Source organism: Apodemus sylvaticus, chromosome 14 (assembly GCF_947179515.1).
Source record: "Apodemus sylvaticus chromosome 14, mApoSyl1.1, whole genome shotgun sequence".
Lineage (NCBI taxonomy): Eukaryota > Metazoa > Chordata > Mammalia > Rodentia > Muridae > Apodemus > Apodemus sylvaticus.
The window spans coordinates 19,666,302-19,685,242 of NC_067485.1; the positions used below are offsets into that span (position 1 = coordinate 19,666,302).

General features: G+C 45.3%; 1 protein-coding gene across 3 annotated transcripts in view; it reads right to left on the reverse strand.

The window, feature by feature from the left end:
- Window positions 1-951: 951 nt before the first annotated feature.
- Rnf144b (ring finger protein 144B) overlaps window positions 952-18,941 on the reverse strand; it is a 146,775-nt gene continuing 128,785 nt past the window's right edge. For all 3 annotated transcript variants that reach the window (XM_052156945.1, XM_052156943.1, XM_052156946.1), the window contains exons 5-8: window positions 11,334-11,532; window positions 8,903-9,047; window positions 5,105-5,194; window positions 952-3,707 (exon numbers count right to left, since the gene is read on the reverse strand). In XM_052156945.1, the coding sequence (XP_052012905.1) occupies window positions 3,567-3,707; window positions 5,105-5,194; window positions 8,903-9,047; window positions 11,334-11,532 (575 nt within the window). In that variant the 3' untranslated portion in view covers window positions 952-3,566. The remainder of the gene's footprint in view (window positions 3,708-5,104; window positions 5,195-8,902; window positions 9,048-11,333; window positions 11,533-18,941) is intronic.

The following is an 18,941-nucleotide window of genomic DNA, read 5'->3' on the forward strand; positions in this document are numbered from 1 at the left end:
CCAAGATTCCCTACTTAAGTTTTGGTTGCTTTTGTAAATCCTGAGCCTGGGATTTCAGAGTGGTTTAGTTGTTTCTTAGAGAATCAAACTGAACGCTGCACAGAACAAAGGTCAACACATTTGCTTTTCTGCCCACATTTATTGGGGCTAAAGAGCCTAAGACAGTTAATTTTCTTCCCCAAGACTTGGAAAAAAATATATACAATTCAACAGTAATTTAAGTAAGCACACGACAAAACTTCCTGGATTGTGAACCAACAGGAGACGTAACAGCCTGCAGATATCCATTCAGAGAGCTTTATAAAATGTCATTCATCTAAGGCATTCTGTGGTTCTCACAGCCAAATGTTCACATACATAGAGGCATCTATTCACGGACGGACAGAGAGATACGTTCTGTAGGCGCAGTGGGTGCAGGAGGCTAAAGCAGTACACACTTAGTAATTGAGCAATTCCAAAGAGGAAATCTGGCGTTCCAAGAAACAGTTTTGTACATCCAAAAAAGAAAAAAAAAAATCAATGAGAATTTTCCACTTGCTTAGGGAAGATTATTTGGTGATGCAGACTACAAGAAAATCCACGCTGAATTATTTGCTTTCCAAAGGCCACTTTCAAAGTACAGATTTCAAGTCCAGAACAAATAAATACCCACAACGTGAACGAACAAACAGGATGGCTTCCCTAGGGCTTTCTTCCTCTCTTCTCTAACTGGGGAGAAGCCTTAAGAGGGGAGCCCTGGAGGCAGCAGGCTCTGGAGGCTGTACCATTGGATCCAGTGAGATTTCTGGAAGGGAGGTTGTTACACCCAAATGTCAACCTGGTGGGCTTTCTAAATCTATTTAATTCAAATGGACTAGAAAGATTTTGTCACAGCCAAGCTTGTTATAGGAATCTTCCTGAGGCAGGAGGAGGAAACTGGGGGATGGGGGGGGGGGGTTGGGGTGGGAGGAGGGCGGAGGAATGGAAGCCTTCTGAGGAGGCTAACTACCCAAAGTGAGAACACCCTCCCCCCACCCCCCCACAGTAGCCACCTTGCCTCTTTGTAAACAAAGTCAGTTGGGCTGGCATTATGCCCTGGGATGATCCAGAGATAAACACACCTGCATTCCATCCACCAAAGTCTCAGGTAGATCCTGACACACTCTCTCACACACATTTTGCTATATGAGGAAAAAGACACCATTAATCAGGCACTTAGCAACATTAAAAAAAAAAAAATCCAGTTATGTAAAATCAGTTTGACAAACAACCCTCCCCTCCCAGTCAAGAAATAAAATCAAAACTAATAATGCTTTTATAAAAATCTCCGAGAAGGCAATTTCCCTCATTGTTGCCAGGGAAATCGCCGAGGCATTTGCCTCCACCTTTACTCCAAATCTACTACCGCCAGCTCTTATTTCCAAGATAAGGACATTTTGGGTTACATGAGATTGGCCCACTTAGAACCATGCGAGCCTGGGGGATTTACTGAGGGTGGTGCTTGTTGCTGCTGTTGACATCCGAGGAGAGAAATCCAATTTTAGTTGAGTTCCTGCAATCCCTTGAGCTGTGACAAATGCCCCTCACCTCAAGAGAGGCAGGTGTGCAGGTCAGCCGCTCAGATGCAATTTATATTCATCTTCAAAAGGGAGGGTTTTGTTTTTTTTTCTGCTGTTCTTAAGACATTCGCCAGAAGACGGAAGACGGAGCCACTTTATATGGAGAAATTTCTAATAAATGATTAAAAGGATTTGGGCTGGTTGCCATTCAGAAGTTTTCTAGAGTTCTATGTTTTATACAAACTGTGAATTTAAAAAAGCACACGGCCAGGGAATGTTCTGTACATATATCAGATGCTAATATACACATGTGATCTCCTGAATATATACATGCCCACTTAGGATACATTCCACTGCAGAGGCAAGGCTGATGATAACAGGTCTTTGATAACAGATCTGGAATAGCAGCAGTTTAACAATCTAGTCACCTAGTTCCCCCAGGGGAGACAGCATAGGCCCTCAATACTCTCCCCGGCTTCCTGGAGAGGTCTCTGTTAACGCGGAACACACACAGTTCTTAGGAAGCACCAGGCTGCTTTGCTAATGGCAACTGTATAATGCTAGAGAAAAATAGGTTCGTCTTTTCAAAACCTATTTGCTGATTAGTTGTATAACAGGCAGGATGCGTCACAAGGAGGTGACACGAATCCCAGTGACTGAAGACACAGGAACTGTTTCCATCTGATTTTTTGTTGTCATATTATGTGTTTCTTGAGGACACAGAAAGCACTCAGATTGTCTGGACAGCTCCTGGGAGAATGAGGCTAAATTAGACTGAGGAAAGAGCTGCTCTAAATTGTGTCTGAAAGTATATAAATAACCTGATTATCACTTTACAGAGGCATAAAACTGCACTAGGGGTTGTTTTAAAAGATTTTTGAGTCTACCTTCTTGAGTAAGTTAGTAACTTACATCAAAAATTCACCTGTGTACTAAGCAAATAAAGCCAACCCCTCCCCCCCAAAAACCTCTTATGCTGATAGATAAATCATTTTAGTCATAGAAAGGGACAAGGTCTTTTAAAATAATCTTGTTTTGTGTTATCCATTGGGTATCTCCACATATGCCCAGCTGGAGTCACATGGGTTCTATATGTGTGAACGAACTACAACGTGTACTGTTGATGTACATACACTGTCTAGTCCAACTCCTAATCTGTTGGGAATATGAATGACCACAGAGCCCAAGAAAGGACCCTGCTGTCTACAACGAAGGCTTTGAAGCTTCCCCACTCACATCCCATATAAAACACTTTTATAGCCCACAGCTGCGGGCTGACTGTGAGTGGTGAACCAGTTACAAGAATAACATCTGCCCAACAACAGACAGTGAATGAGGCCATGCTGCCTTACTAGTTACAACCTTTTCCTGGGAAGGGACAACTCCCTCCAAACAGCAGTTCCTCCTGCCTGAAGATGAGATCACACAGGGAGAGAGAGATTATGTTTCTGCCAAGTCACTGTGGGAGCGCTGAAGAAGTGCACACGCGGTAGCTGGCGCAGGCAGGCCAGCCAGTGCATCGACTCCTGAGATAAGCAGCCCGGCTCCCTGCTCAGAGAATTTCTTCTTATGCGGTACCATCCTTCCCCTCCGACTCTGGGCTTCTGCCATGTGTCTCGTGGCAGTGGAACCAATACAGACGTTTGCTCGGTTTGTGATGCTGCCAGGCACGGTAATACCGTGACTACACTGAATATTCATCCAGGCTCCTTGGTTTGGATGGAAGATGAGCAGCTAGGTGGGATCCTTCAGATGGTAAGATGGCGACGTGTTAGAGTCTCCCAGGCTAAAGCAAAGGTCCCGACCTGCTCCACAGACATAGTCTGGACTGTGGGGTTGCTTCTCGATACACAGGCCCACTCAGGCCCGGGATGTGGCCTTTTCCAACATCAGATTCTTTCAGGCAAGTTCAAAGTCTAGACAGAGGCACTTCCAAAGTTTGGCAAGGAGAAGGAGGCAAGGTCGCTATGTGGGGCTTTTACTGAAGATGTGCTGTCTCCTGTGACCCGGATGTCTGTGCAGGTGACTTTAGGTTGTGGATGGATCGTGCTTTTTCTTCTTGCCTCGACAGGACTTGCAGACACAACAGATTATACAGGGAGAGGCCAGGAGCAGCAAGGGTGAAGTCACCAAGGCAATGACACCTAATCCCACAAGGATCCCCACTACCTGGGAATTGAAGAGAAAACCCTATGTCAGCAGGTATGTCACCTAAGATGTATACATGCCCCCACATGTAACAGCCTCTATGGTCTGGATTGGTGTCCTGCCCATCCCTATGTCAAAACCCTAATACTCAGTGTGATGGCACTTGGAGTGGGAAGCCCTGGGTGACACTGTGGGACCTTGGTGACACTTGGGAGCCCAAGAGCTTGCCTCCACTCTCAGCTTTCTACCATGGGAGAACACGGTGAGAAAGCTGTCATCTATGAACTGGGAAAGGCGCTATGATTATAATTCCTCATGGCCAACATGTCTGGATTTAGAATCATCTAAGAGGTGTACCTCTGGATGGAGGGAGGCATTTCTAGGCAGGACTAACTGGGAGGGATGACGTGTGATTATGTCCCATGGGCTAGGCATTGGACTGAATGACATAAATTTTAAAAGAAAGCCATTCTTTTGAAAAAGAGCAATGCTATTATTTCCTCTCCCTGATACTTGATCTGCCAAGACGTGAGGAATCCCAGCCTCAACTTTCTACCATTGTGAACTCTGACATGCCCTCCCAACCGTGATGGCCTGGATCCCCTCAAACCTTGAGCCAATTTAGGCCCTTGACTCTCTAAGTCCTGAGACAAGGAACCAATATAAGGACCCTTAGCAGAACCTGCCCACGCCGATATTTGGTCCTCAGACTTCCAGCGACTAGAACTAGGAAGAAGCCTCTCAACTGTTTCAGTCTCCCTGGCTATGCTCATCTGTTAGATGAATGACTAAAAGACCGTCGAGGGCATATTCAGCAATGTTCTCACTGGACACACACTAAGAATGAGTAAACCAAGGGTGAGAGCAAATCAAATGTTGTTAACTCAAGTTGAACCATAAACTCTAAACCCTGAGCTGTGCTGTTGGCTTGTTCTCTATTGGGGCTTCCTCAACAGTCTCACAGGGGCATTAATAATGCTTGTTAGGATGTGAGCATTGGTTTCTTCAAAGGGAGTGTAGCCTTTGATAAACACAAAACACTATTAAAAAACAAACCACGATTCTCTTTGAACCTGCCACATAAACACACAATGGCATGCACAGAGGGATCTGAGGCCCTGCAGGAGCCCACAGCATTGGCGGACTCTGCTTTGATGGTTAATATGCTCTAACTGCTTGTAGGAAACTCCTCCCATGTTTTGCAAGAGCACAGAACACGGGTATGTTCTTTGGCTGGTCACCCTGGCATTCTGCTCTCTGGTGCCTCTGTCCCTCAACAATTGTGCTCTTGAATTAACTTCAGGCGGAGGTTCCATTGTTCTCTCTCCTCCTACCAGAACCTCCCAGGAGGGCGTGGGAAAGCAAGGAAAGCCATCCCAAGTCCAAGGCGTCTCATGTTCCCTTAAGGTGGAGCGTACCTGTGTTCGGTTCCACATGACCGATGCCCTCGAGTGGCCGAGCTTGTTCCGGCATGGCCCTTTGTCATAGTGCCTGAGGAATATGTCATTCTGAAAGACAAAAGGAGGTGTTCCAGTGATCACACAACTCAGAGTTGAGAGGGGAGTATCAAGTGTTCGGCACACCTGCCGCTGTGAAGGACTTCCTCTAGGAACCCTGACAGGGCCAACAGAACAAGGAACAGCCTGCTCTGCCCTCTCAGGCAGGTAAGGGGCAGCGAGCTCCGGGAGAGGTGTGTGACGACGGAAGGTGAGAGCCATAAGCCGGGAGCAAGCTTGGTGTGACCGAAGCCAGCGACCGGCAGGTGAAGGCGAAGGGGAAGCCAGTCACGAGGTAGTAAGAAAGAAACTCAATGAGGAAGCAGGAACGGGAATGATGGGAAAACTACTGAGGAGAAAGAAGACAGGGGTCTTGTCAAGAGAAATAACCCAGAGATGGACCTGTGGGTAAAGATGAACTCGTTTGGACATGCTGAACTTGACATCCAAAGGCAGATCTTATACCTGGTCTTTGAAGGAGAGACTTGGACATCAGTTTACATAAAATGGGGGGAAAATATCACAGAACTGAATGAGCTTGTCTAGAAGAGACGTGAACTGAGGAGCACATTTGTTCAGAGAAGACGCGAACAGGCGAGGAGTCTGGAAAGGACAACCGAGGAACAGCCAGAAAGGTAAGGTCAGAGCAGATAGGAGAGATGGCAGCAGGCCAAGATGTCACAGACTAGAGAGACGTCTTGGGAAGTATGCAGTCAGGGTGTGGCCACATGGCCACTCAAATGCCCTCTGCTAACTGGAGGAAGGAGGGATCAACAGCAAGAGGCGACCAGGTTCGATGGAAGCCTGGCTTGTGGAGAACGGGGAGTTCCTCTCGGGGAGAGGAAGACTGGTCAGCTTGAGAAAAGACTGGCTCACCTCTAACCGGCACACGAGGGACAGAAGAAATGGCAAAGGAGTAAAAGAGTTGGGGTCACATGGAAGAGAGAACTGAAGGTGACGAGTCCCTGACTCTCCATCTCAGCCGCTGACACTGCATGGGTGAACAAGAAGTCAGGCACAAATGCAATGCCCAGCTCACTCTGCTTGGCGACTGCCTTAGACTTGGGCTTTAGAAAATCCCCCTTTCTTTGTCCCAGGTTCTTAGCTTTCCCACAAACACATCAATACCATGTGACCCAGATCACCGCCCTGTAGAGAGAATCTCTTGCATCACCTGTCAACAAAAAAAGCTGATGACCTGTTAGCAAAAGGCAGGAAGTAGAGGTGGGATTCCCGGGAAAGAGCTAGGAATTCTGGGAGTTAGTGAGGCACAGGAAGATTGGCTCTGGACTCTGAGGAAGACTCACTATGAAACTGAGGAGAGGTAACTAGCCACATGGAAGTCACAGAACAGAATAAGTGGATTATGTAAGTCACCAGCTAGTGGGGGGACAAGTCCGAGCTTATTTATTCATACATAAATAAGCCTCTGGGCTGTTATTCGGGAACTGGGGCACAGATGGAAAAGCCAGAGGTTATACTGCCCTGTGGAAAAGCATCTTTTCCACAAGCCAATGCCCTCATCTGAAACAGAGAAAGCTAGCTCCCCAAGACACAGTGACAGAAAAGCATGCTTCTACATCTGAAGCCCACATCTTCAGACATTAACATCTGTCCCATTTCATCTTGAGGGCCCACACAGCACAAGCATCTGAACAGAGCATTCTCGGCCACATCATCCCCCAGACATTCTTCAGCCCAGAGGATGGAGATCTGCTGCACACATTTAGTCCCTCGTGCTCCTTCCTCCTAAAGAGAACTGCGTGTACTCAGCTGTCTTATGGGTAGAAACCCGGTTTATGATCTGGTGACCGCAAGAAGAAAACCCAAGGATCTCTTTTTAAGTAAGTCGCATAAAATACCACACACATCTACGGGACTGTGTTGAGGCAGTTACTCAAAGCGGAAACAATTGGTGAGCTGTTTAAATTCTTGCATCTAGTGCAGTTCCCTAAAAAAGACCAAGCCACTCTTCCCCACGATGTCCTTAACATCTTACCTCTCTTGCAGCGGAAGCACTGGCAGGCATTCTATTAACACTACCTTCATTACTGGCACCGTGTAAGATACTATGGCACCAAACAAACTGCTAGCTGAATGAAACCCAACTGCATGGCAAAGCGAGAGCTGATGGAAAGACACCAGTGTAAGTGTGTCCTGGCTAGTTTTATGTCACTTGACACAAGCTAGAGTCATCAGAAGGGGGATCCCCAGTTGAGAAAATGAATGCCTCTATAGAGTCTGGCTGTAGGTAAGCCTATGGGGCATTTTCTTAATTAGTGACTGATCATGGGAAGGACCAGCCCACGATGGTGCCACCGTTGGGATGGCAGAACAAGCCAGAAGGAACAAGCCAGCGAGCAGCATCCCTCCATGGCGTCTGCATCAGCTCCAGATCCCTGTCCTGCTTGAATTCCTGCCTCAATTTCATCTCATGTTGAACTATGATGTGGAAGAGTAAGCTGAATAAACCCTTTCCTCCCTCCCCAGTGCCTCTGGCGTTTCATCACAGCAATAGTAACCCTACCTAAGACCAGCGAGACTGAGGTCTTACACCAATATGGACACGCATTATAGCTTCAGGCAGGAGTATCCATAAACAGCTTGTGCCACCTCAAACTTTAGAAGATTGAGACTGGAGGGCACCCAACCTCCCACAGCTGAGATCACTGTCCGTTCGCCTTGGCACCGGACCGGATGAAAGTGTGGCAGAATTTGGGGAGACACACTCTTGGGTGTGGAGGAAGACTAAGCAACAGACATGTCTCAGGACCTCATATGCGGCAAGGCAGTAGTGCTCCCCTGTCACATCAACACACAGGACACAGACAGGAGGAGACACCAGCCATCTGAATAGCCTTTCTGACTGCAACAGGCAGAATGCCCCTTGGAGATGCTCATGGCTGAGTTTCCAGTGACTGTCTGCATGTGCAACTGTGTAAAGGACCTTGACGTCAGGGATGGTATCCTTTGTGATCCCAATGGCTCCCATGCCGTTTCATGGTTCTTTCTCGAGAGGAAATGCTTCCTGGCTATGGTCAGTGGGAATGAGAACCACGAGAGGGTCAGACAGACGTGCAAGCAAGCAACTCCATCTCTGCAAGATAGAGGAACCAAGACATGGATTCCCATGTAGCATCTCCAGACAGTCCTGTCAGGATCATGATCTGGTGAGATACACATCAGGCTTCTAAGGTACAGACATAGAAAATAATTCTCTCATTGTTTTTAAGTCGGAAAACTTATGATCATTTGTTAACGACATCGGTATAAAGCAAAGGCTATTTATACGGTAGAGATAATTTCCTCTAGAGAGTAGAAAGGTCCTGAAAACATTTCAGACAAAAATATGTCTGAAAGCTAAAGTGACCCATCTTCGGCAACACAAAGAGGTTTCATGGTGTCTGAAGTAGCAATGGGGCTGGGCTGTGACTCAGCCGCACGGTGCACGCCCAGCAGACGCAATGATTGGTCCAATGCCCATGAAACAAACACAAACAAAGGGGAGGAGGACGTGAGGAGAGGCAGAGAAAAGAGGAGGGAAGGAGGAGGACAGGGAGGTGAGGAAGGACAAACCGGGCTTAGGGAATCTCACAAGGAAAGCAATTCCTTCTGCGGGATAGTTAGAGGCCCCATTGCAAAAGGGAAGGACTGCAGGGCCCAGACAGTCGCACGGACACAGCCAAGGTAAATGAGAAGGCTCTTCCACGGAGAACTCACATCCAGGTTCTGCAGGCAATACCAACAAAATGTGTGCTTGCAGTTCTTGCACATCATCTGGGCGCAGCCTTCGTTGCGCTCAATGTAAATGCGGCAGACTGGGCACTGCTTGATGGGGGCATCGGCATCTGTCCCAAAGAGGGCCCTAGGACAAAACAGATGATACGCGCTCAGTCGGTGTCACCTGTCCCATGGCCAGGGCTGTTAGGCGGCTAGTTAGTACATTTCTCAGTTTGCCATGTTCAAGTCACTTCCAAACAAAGGAGTGGGAGGTGTGGATTATTAGTTAGTTGTTCAGAAAGCCCAATAAGAAAGGAATTTATTTATTTTGGCTCCTAATGAATTATATAATTACACTTTCTACAGCTGGCTGCTTTTAGTGCTTTGCCAAATTAATACTTCATCCCTAATCACACAGTCTCCGAATAAGAAGTATATAGAGGGAGCTAGACTGTGAGAAAGCACAACTCAGGATCCAGATGGGATGCAGTCAGGGTAATGACCTGATCGATCACTAAGTAAGGGTAAGGGCTGGAATTCAGTCAGAGACTCTCAAGGAAATGCCAACAATGATTGGAAAGACCTCCTCCAAGTTGATGAAGAGGCCCATGTGTGACCACAGCAGAGGGGGACACAGAACCAAGTGATTCAAGTCAGGGTAGGAAGAAAAGTACCCACACTACATGCCAATGACTGGTTATCAAAATCACCACCCAGCATACGGAAACCTCACCAATTACAAATGTGGACCAATCTAGGTCAGATGAGGTGCTGGGAATATCTTAACATAGCAGAGACACCTTTTCTGATTTAATAGTCTCCTCTGGGCTGGTGAGATGGCTCCGCAGGTAAAGGCACCTGCTGCCAAGCCTGTTGACCTGAGTTCAATCCCTGAGACCCACGTGGAGAAAGAAAGAAAAAAAGGAACAAAATAAAACAAAAACAACAAAAACCTCTCACAAGTTGTCCTCTGAGCTCTAAACATGAGTCCTGTATGGCAAAGTATACACATACACACACACACACACATACACACACACACACACACACACACACACACGTACACACACACACACACGTACACACATGCATGGACATGCATACACATGCGTACGCACACATGCACACATACATGACACACACATGTACACACACGCATGCATGCATACATACATACACATACAGAGTAAGTGTAATAAAAAATCTAATGCCCTTTTCCTAGGGGAATGCAGGCTCATAAGAGGCTGAATGTCTTACGTGAGGCCACTGAGATGCCAAGAACGGAATCAGAACTCAGATCACCCTTTTCCTCTGAGCCCTTTAAACTTGCCCAGGGGGCTAACTACGATGGAAGGCCCTCCCTTAGCTCTCATGGGGATGGCGCATGGCAGCGCGTGTATCGGAGTTCTCTTTCTTCTGTGTTCCGCCTGATACCCAGGCACAGCACCGTAGCCAGGCAGCGTGACTGTTCCTGGAGACTGGTTCTGCATGCTCCGAGGGCACCGGGCGAGTGAGCCAACTGGCTGGGGGAACACTGATTGTTTTGTTCTTGCCCATGCAGAACAGCCATAGCCTCGAGCAGGGCATGGCATCTAACACAAAGGTCTCTCCCTCTGCTCCTGGCTGCTGTGTGAAAACCTTCCATACAAAACGGCACCCAGCAGTTGAGTTGCTTCTCCACCCATAACAAGATCCCAGCCCTGGCGCCAACTTCTCATAGCATAAAGCATTAGGAAAGAATCTCTCTTCCTGTGTTTTCTAAGTTTTTAGGAAGACGGTGTGTATGTCTGTGCACTCTGTGGGATCAGCATACTCTATGAACAGGCCATTTAATGGGTAAGATCACAGTCGTCTTAAACAGGAAGAGTGGACTACACCAGTGTAGGTGAACATAGCTTCTTAGCAAAAAAAAAAAAAAATATATATATATATAAAATATATGTATATGTATATATATACATTTGTATATATATACATATATACATATGTGTATATGTGTGTGAATATATATACATATATACATATGTATATGTGTGTGTATATATACACATTTATATATATAAAATATTATATACACACACACACACACACACACACACACACATATATATATATATATATATATATATATATATATATATATATATATATATAAAAGCCACGCTGTTCTACTGAGAACTTGGTGCCTCTCTACCCAAAGGGAATGGACTCAACATGATCTGGAAGCCCCCTTAGGATAAAGAGCTAGAAGCCCTTTCAGACATCCTGTTTGTTTAGTGTCTGTGGTCACCTTACTCATTCTTGGGGGGGTGGGGTGGGGAATTTCTACAGTGAATGTCTAAAAGCCATCTAATTCCTTCTCAAGGCAGCTTATGCTGAGTTTGAGAAGAACTCTGGGAACAGCCCCAGAGACACCTCATCATCCCCTTACCCATGCTCCGGCATCGCCGACTGGCTGTCGCGACAGGAGGACTCCTCGTGCCAAGCATCCTTGCAACATGAGCAGAATTTCAGGTGGCAAGAAGGGCACTCCACCAACACAGGCTGTCCTGGGTCTCCTGGGGCAATATGGCACACGGTCTGGCAGTCTGCGACAGGACACCATGTCCGGAGGGGGTCCATGTGGACCTCTGAAACACAAAGGAGGAAACCGTGATGGGCTTTCTCCAATCCAAGCATTAAACTTTCTCCCCTCCGTTCATCTGTTTTTTTATATAGATCAACAAGTGTGGCAATAATAGCTGCAAGGGAGCTATATAGCTCCATTTAATAATAATAATAATAATAATAATAATAATACTGATAGCTGCCATTTCCACGACAGTCTTCATGATGAGTCTGAGCCTGTCACCCACCGTCCAGAGCATAAGGTCATCCCTGCTGCATTCTCAAGGTAGGAACCAAGAGAGCAGGTCACCATTGCCCTTACTGATAGGTAAGGTCTTTAACCAAAACCTACAACGTGCCTTTGAGCACTGAAAATGGGCAAGAATCTTACCTCTTCAGTGATAAACTAGGCTGCATCTCGGGGGAAAGGTTGACGGGAAGAGGGCCAAAGCAAGAGAACAAAGGTATTCTACACACGAGAATACAAGCTCTGGCCTCAGAGATGTAGTTCATACCGTGGAGGGTGGGGGTGGGAGGGGGGGTTAAAACCGGGATTCAGATAGTGTAGGATCAAGCAGCATCCAGCGTGGCTTAGCCAGAAAGTCAGATTTAAGTAGTTTGCTGTCTTACCAGTGAACAAGATAGGGACTATATATGAAGTGCTCACAAGCTCTTGAAACAGAGACTTTCACAGACTACAGCAATGATAACCATTCCTGTGGCTAAAACCAAATGATGCACGGGAGGAAAGTTAAGATTGACAGGTGGATAGCCAGCCACCTATTTAAGTATCTATAAGTCTCTCTTAGTTTTCCCATTTATTGCTCAATAAAGTATTCCATTTTTTTCTTAAAAAAGTGGAGACATAAGAGGTTCCAGAGGGGAGCAGTAGCCTTACTTTCTCTGAATGGATGTATTTTACAAATTCCTTACTCATGATGTTCCTCTCTTAAACCTCTGAGGTCAATGTCAATCTGTTATAATCGCTCTGATCAGTTGTAATTCCAGGAGAGGTTGTGACATGTTTCTATTAACAAGTTGTTTCGGGCATCCAAAGTTGAAATCCCCATTTCCTGCGGCCCAACTTTCCCCTATGGTGATAGGAAAACCAGGCAGGGAGGCTTGGAAGCAGGGGAAGGAGGCAGGGGGCCATCACAGCTCTCCACAGAGGGATGTGTCTGAGACACTGCGTTAGGTGGCTCTCTTGTGCTGACACCCTGGTGGATTCAGACAAATGCTATGAATGATGTGACACCACTAGGACATACACCCTTAATGGGCCACCATCAGATAGGCCCCATTAGGGACTGAGATGCTACCTACAGTGTGTGTCCGTACTTCTTTCATTACAAGTCTTTTCTGGGCTTTTCTTGGTTTAACTGATTACTTGTTTGGGTTAGTATGGAGATGACACATGTCCTAAGCAGTAGCCCTGTACTGAGCATGTACTGAGCATGTTTCTTCATGGATGCTTTTCAGAGCTTAAATATGATCAAAAGGAAAGCTATTAGGAGACAAATTTTTAGCTCTACCTAAAATCAAAACTGGCCGCTCTAGCCAGTTCTCCTAGTTGACTCTCTCAGTCCCTCAGATCTTATCAGAACATGTCTGCCATGACAGTCTGAATATTCTAGAGTTGTCGTTTCCCAGACTTCTTGCAGAGAAGGCTTGGCATGGGATGTGATTCCAATCAACAGGAAGGTAAGGAGAGACCTTACCTTACTACATGGGACTTCTAGGGCAAGGCCTGGTCCCCAGTGCCATTTGTCTGCCTTCTTTTGTCCACAGGTATGTGAAGTTACAGCACTGGGACAGGCACAGGGATCTGGGGACTCTCGGGGAAAAGCTAAGTGGTTTAAGGAATTTGAGTGGCTAAGCCAATCAAAGCCATCACAGCCTACCCAAGGACTTCCCAGTAGTAGGAAGATGTCCTGGTTCTTCAAGCTATTTCCAGACATTGTATTCCTTTTCACTGAAAGTGTATTAACTGACAATGCTACTTCCAGTAACAGGGAATAAGTAAGCAGACTACAGGATTGCTTCTCCCACGGGCAGACTTTACTAAGAGGATTAAAGGGCTATGACATGTGTGACCTTAGAAGATTTTCCTATACCAATAGTTTAACTCTATGTACAGCACATAGAAAATGTGCAATCCAATTGTAAATAAAAGCATATACTATTCTGTAGAAACCTTGTACACCCATGATACAAATACATATTTAAAAAGTTAAGATACTATATTAGATATGTGAGATTTTTGTATAGTTGAGCAAACAGATAATATATATTCATATAGTTGAGCATTGCTTATATTTTTCAAAAATATATGATAAATTTATACAATAATAATAGATGTATTCAAAATATATGATTAATCTATACAATAATAATAGATGGATTAATAAATGGAAAGACAAGATTACAGAATAGTATAATGAGTTATACTTATAAAACTATGTATATACAGACATATTTCCATTGCTTCCGGAAGACTATTGAAGGTAACAGCTTGCCTTGGAATGAAGGTCAAAGGTTAGGTGAAAAGGCAGGGGTTTTCTTTATTGTTAATATGGATTTTAAAAATTACACTTATTTACTGTGTCCTGGGACGGTGCACACGCCACGGCATCCGTATTCATAGATCACCGTGTAGGAGCTGGTCCTCCACTTCCACAGCGAGAGACCAGGGACTGAATGCAGGTCTTTGGGGGAGGCGGGCCGTTCCTTTACACACTGAGCCACCTACCTCACTGTTCCATGTGACTTAGTTTTTTTAAAAGGCACAAATACCATTTGTATAACTTTTAAAATTGGTTCTGAAGTTATCTTCGGAAGCTAGGCATAGCGGCTCACACTTGTAACCCCCCCACCCCACCCCTCGGGAGTGAGGTGTCACTCAGGCGGGCAACAGTTTTCCTAATATAAAAGCAAGCTGCTGCACCCAGAACTCTGCTCACAATAACCATCCCTTGGGTTTTACTTCCTAGGTCATCCTACCTGTGCCTTGGGGGGTGGGAGGAGGGGTGGGGGTAAGGAATGGGGGAACAACATCCTGGGAGTAAGGGAGACAGAGAATTTTATCTCTTACAATCTACACAACACACCCAGGTCTCTTACAGATGCAAATAAAGGGTGTTTTTGAATGAAAGAAAAAGTGTTTTGGAACCTCTCCGGTTGGAAAGGACTTTTAGGCAAGTGGTTCTGCTTATAGTCTCTGGTTTTCTTTTCTTTCTTCCTTTTTTTTTTTTTAAAGATTTATTTATTTTATTTATTTGAGTACACAGTTGCTGTCTTCAGACACAGCAGAAGAAGGCGTCAGATCTCATTACAGATGGTTGCAAGCCACCATGTGTTTGCTGGGAATTGAACTCAGGACCTCTGGAAGAGCAGTCAATGCTTAACCTCTGAGCCATCTCTCCAACAGTCTCTGGTTTTCTACCAGCAAAGGCCCCAGAGCGTGAACGCGCACTTTCTGGTCTTTCAACAGGCTAATTACTTATTTGGTTAGAATTACTAGAGACACACTTTGAGGTCTCTGCGCTTTTGAGAACCATCTGACCCTGAACACACATTAGTCTCGCTTTCACCGTTGTTTATAACCATGCATTTTTAATAATCACACTTAAGGCCTTTCTGCCTGAGTCCTGAGCGAGTTGTAAAACCACGCGTGGTTTTGATCTGTTTCTAAAGTTTACCTAAATGGTGCGCATGTAAAAAGTTTACCCACCCAAGAAATCAGTTGGACTTTATAAAAAAAACCCAGAGCTGAGGGTGACTAAAACTAGCTGTGTATGTGTGTGTGTGTGGGGGGGGGGGGCACCTCTCAATAAAAAAAAAAAAAGCAAGAGTTTAACACAACACAACAGTTTTCTTCCTTTGAAATGATAAAGTCAAGATGACCATCACTCTCCAAAATACACTAAACACAGCAGGTTCCCTGCAGCCTGACATCAAATTCCTCAGTTCCCCCACCCCACAAAGTACTCCCCACCCCGGGAGTGACAGTAAATTCTCTGAAAGGAAACCTGCAAATATATACTTTCTATTGTGGTCTTTTTCGAGTAAGGGATTGAAAAATCAATTTAATGAGTTGTGAGCGCATATTTGCGCATGGGAGCGCCTGTGTTCCTCCAGGTAAATAGCAAGATCCTGAAAGACTCAAGTCCATTACATAAAATGCTATAGTATTTACATGCTTCTCCATCTCCCCAGCTGCCTTAAACACAGACTACAGTGCCATGTGGATAATTGTTACATTATTTAGGGGATAATGAAAGACAAGTATCAGTACAGAAGCAATTTTTTTAAAAAATACATTCCCAGTGTGAGGTTGACCAAATCTATGGATGCAGGAACCACAGACAAAGAGGGCTGGTTATAAAAAACGTTTGCATTTCTTATTCTGGGATACAGGTACCTGGGAAGACACAGTAACTTCCACAAGGCTGGGGCTCTGCCATCATGCAAAGGATTTACAAACGTGTGAAACCGGAACTGTATTTTGGGAGATTCACAGGCAATACTCCTAAAGAAACCCACATTCCAAGAGTTCCCTCCCTTGGCTCCTTCTAACCCGAGGAGCCCCATCCCTCCTCTCATCCTCAGCTCCAGACCTTCCTTCTCCTGTCACCTGTGAGGAGCACAGCTGTGCACATCAGTCAGCAAGCCCGCTCACTGGGGTGCCATAGCCTGCCTCTGGAAACCCAGGATAAGGAACACATTTTCGAGTATGTAGGCTCTGCAGCCCTAGATTGAGTCCATCCAGCATCCTGCAGGAGTGAGCGCCACTGCTCATGCTCTCACAGATTTTCTGGGCACAGTGGTGGCTGCTCCCTCCCCTACATCAGCCCTCTCTCTTCAAACTTAAATCCACACACAGGATGGTTCAACAGGAAAAGGCACTTGTCCTGTGCCGCACCAGTCTGGTGACTTGATGTTGATCCCTGGGACCCACAGACAGGCGGAAGGAGAGACCAACTCCACAGAGTTTCTTTCCTCTGACTTTCATAGTGCACTGGCATGCAACATTCTCTCCTCATATCATACACACTCAGCATAATAAAAATAAATAAGTAAATTTAAAAAGACATGCAAATAGGAGGAGACTGGTTGGGCTCCGTGGGAAAAGGAGTGGTTAGGAAGATAACGGGAGGGATGTGATCGAAGTATATTATATAAATGTATATTATATAAATCTATGAAAGTGTGAATGGGTAAGTATTTGTTAAGTTCATATACCTAGAATGTAAGAATCTAGACAAAAAGCAGTACCCCCAAATAGTGACCTTGAAACTTTATGGTGAATATGACACAGCGTGCACTAGCTAACTAATGAATTGATTAATTGTGACAGGCTTCATCGAAGAGGCCAAGTCACAGACTCCAACTGCAATTTGCTACTGCAATGGAGATCTGTGTGGCTGAAGGGAAGCCCTGTGGCTCTTTATCTCACAATGCTGCAAGTTTGTGCAAAGCGAGGCTGTCTCAAACAGCTACTTCTGCATCCTGACGATTATTAGGAAACCGGAACAGCCTGGGACATGAAAAAGTACCAGGGCATCTAAGAATTAGATCTGACCCAGACGGCTGTTCTCAGAGACCAAGCAAGCTCAGCATTGGGGAAGGGAGGGAAAGGGGACGAGAGAAAGAAACAGTGCAGAACAAAGCTCAATCTCCATCCCTGGTTTTTCCTACATGACAACCAGCGACACTTGACATGGGCCATGTGCAATTTGTTTTTATTCTGTTGTACACTTTCTTAACCAACCAGAGTGGTTTGCCTGTCACCCTCTGCCATTGAGAGCCTACCTCAAAAGAGACACCACAGGAATTTTTATTATTGTGGGAAACACCACACCCACAGCTGATTTAATTATCAGCTGATATATATCAAGCTGTATTAACTTCTACGACCTGATGCATTTTTAGTTATGCGGAAGTTAATTTGCCTTCGGTATCTCAAAGTAGAGGAGTCTGCCTCAGACAGTTAAGATGTCATTAAACTTAAGTAATCAGAATTAACATCTGCTACAGTCAATATAACCCATATAGCCAGAGTAGCCACCATCAAACAGACTGCTCGCTAGAGACTTGGAAAGACTCAAAGGTTCTCAAATTTGGAATAACATCTAAAGTCACTTGTTCTCACACTGTTACAAGACCCACAAAATGTTGTGTAACTCATGCTTAGAAGGTTTAACACAAGCACCTAAGTTATAGCGGACTATCCAAAAGAAATCATAATCTTAAATTACTGCTACCTCCATGGGATTCCTTTCTCTTTAATATGGCTGTGTTGGGTATCCTACCGAGGTGAGTCCTATCTCCTGGAGGATGTTTAGAGAAAGGAGGAGCCTAAAAGGAGATGGATGGGGGGCATTGTATGGAATTTGCAGACTGTCGAGTTTCTATACAACACTCTAGAACCTAGGAAACTAAGGATGAAACCTTCCAGAAAAAGATGTGGAGTAAGAGGAAGAGAAAACGGGCGGTACTGTTGTGCTCGGGTGGCTGTTGGGGGACAGCTCACATGAACCTGAGGAGAGAGTGTGCCTGCCAAGATGGGCTGTGAAGGACATGGCAGGACATCCTTGTCCAAGACATGGACTGAGGCTTGAGGAAGTGTCCGGAACTGTAAAGTATTATACAACTTAAGCTTTAAGATAATAAATCTATGTGAAGTTAAACAAACCTCAGTTTCCTCTTTTATGAAATGAGAATCAAATCAACTATCAATGCAAGAGATCTACAGTGGGGCAGCTCGGATCTAGACTTTGTAAGTGAGAAAACTCTATGTATAAATAAAACTATTTGATCAACTTATCGTGGATGAACGCTGGGATAGGCAACACCACCTACAGAGACCCCTGGCTGCAAAGCCTGCCTGACCTTTTGTAATTAGGCAGACTGTACTACCATGTGATATGAAGGTGACAGCCAGTTGTAAGGAGAGCTGAACACCAAATGCCACCTGGGGAAAGAGTATAATCTGTTGATTATTCTCTGTGTGCACCTCACTCAAAAGGCTATTAAGCCCACTTGGATGCAAGGACCCGTCTGGCCGGCTAACTGAAGAGTGTCCTGTCTCCATTAGTGACGTGACAATCATTCCACCTAAGGCGATGTGAAGATGCTCCCTAGAGTGTTACGATGATGTCATTTCGGGAAAGGGGGACATGAGAGGAACAGAGTGCAACGTAAAGGTAATCGGGGTCTTGATTATCAATAACAACATGACAGAGGAAACGGTCGTGGCTTATAGATATGAACATCAACCTTGACCTGCTCCAGCTCTTGGTCTCTATGTTTAACATTAACCAGAACCACACATCCACCAGTGAGAACCGACCCACAGTGTTTTAACTTTGGGAGCCATTACCACTTTCTAATACTGAGTTATTATATCCCCTATATGTAAGCAATAAGACGT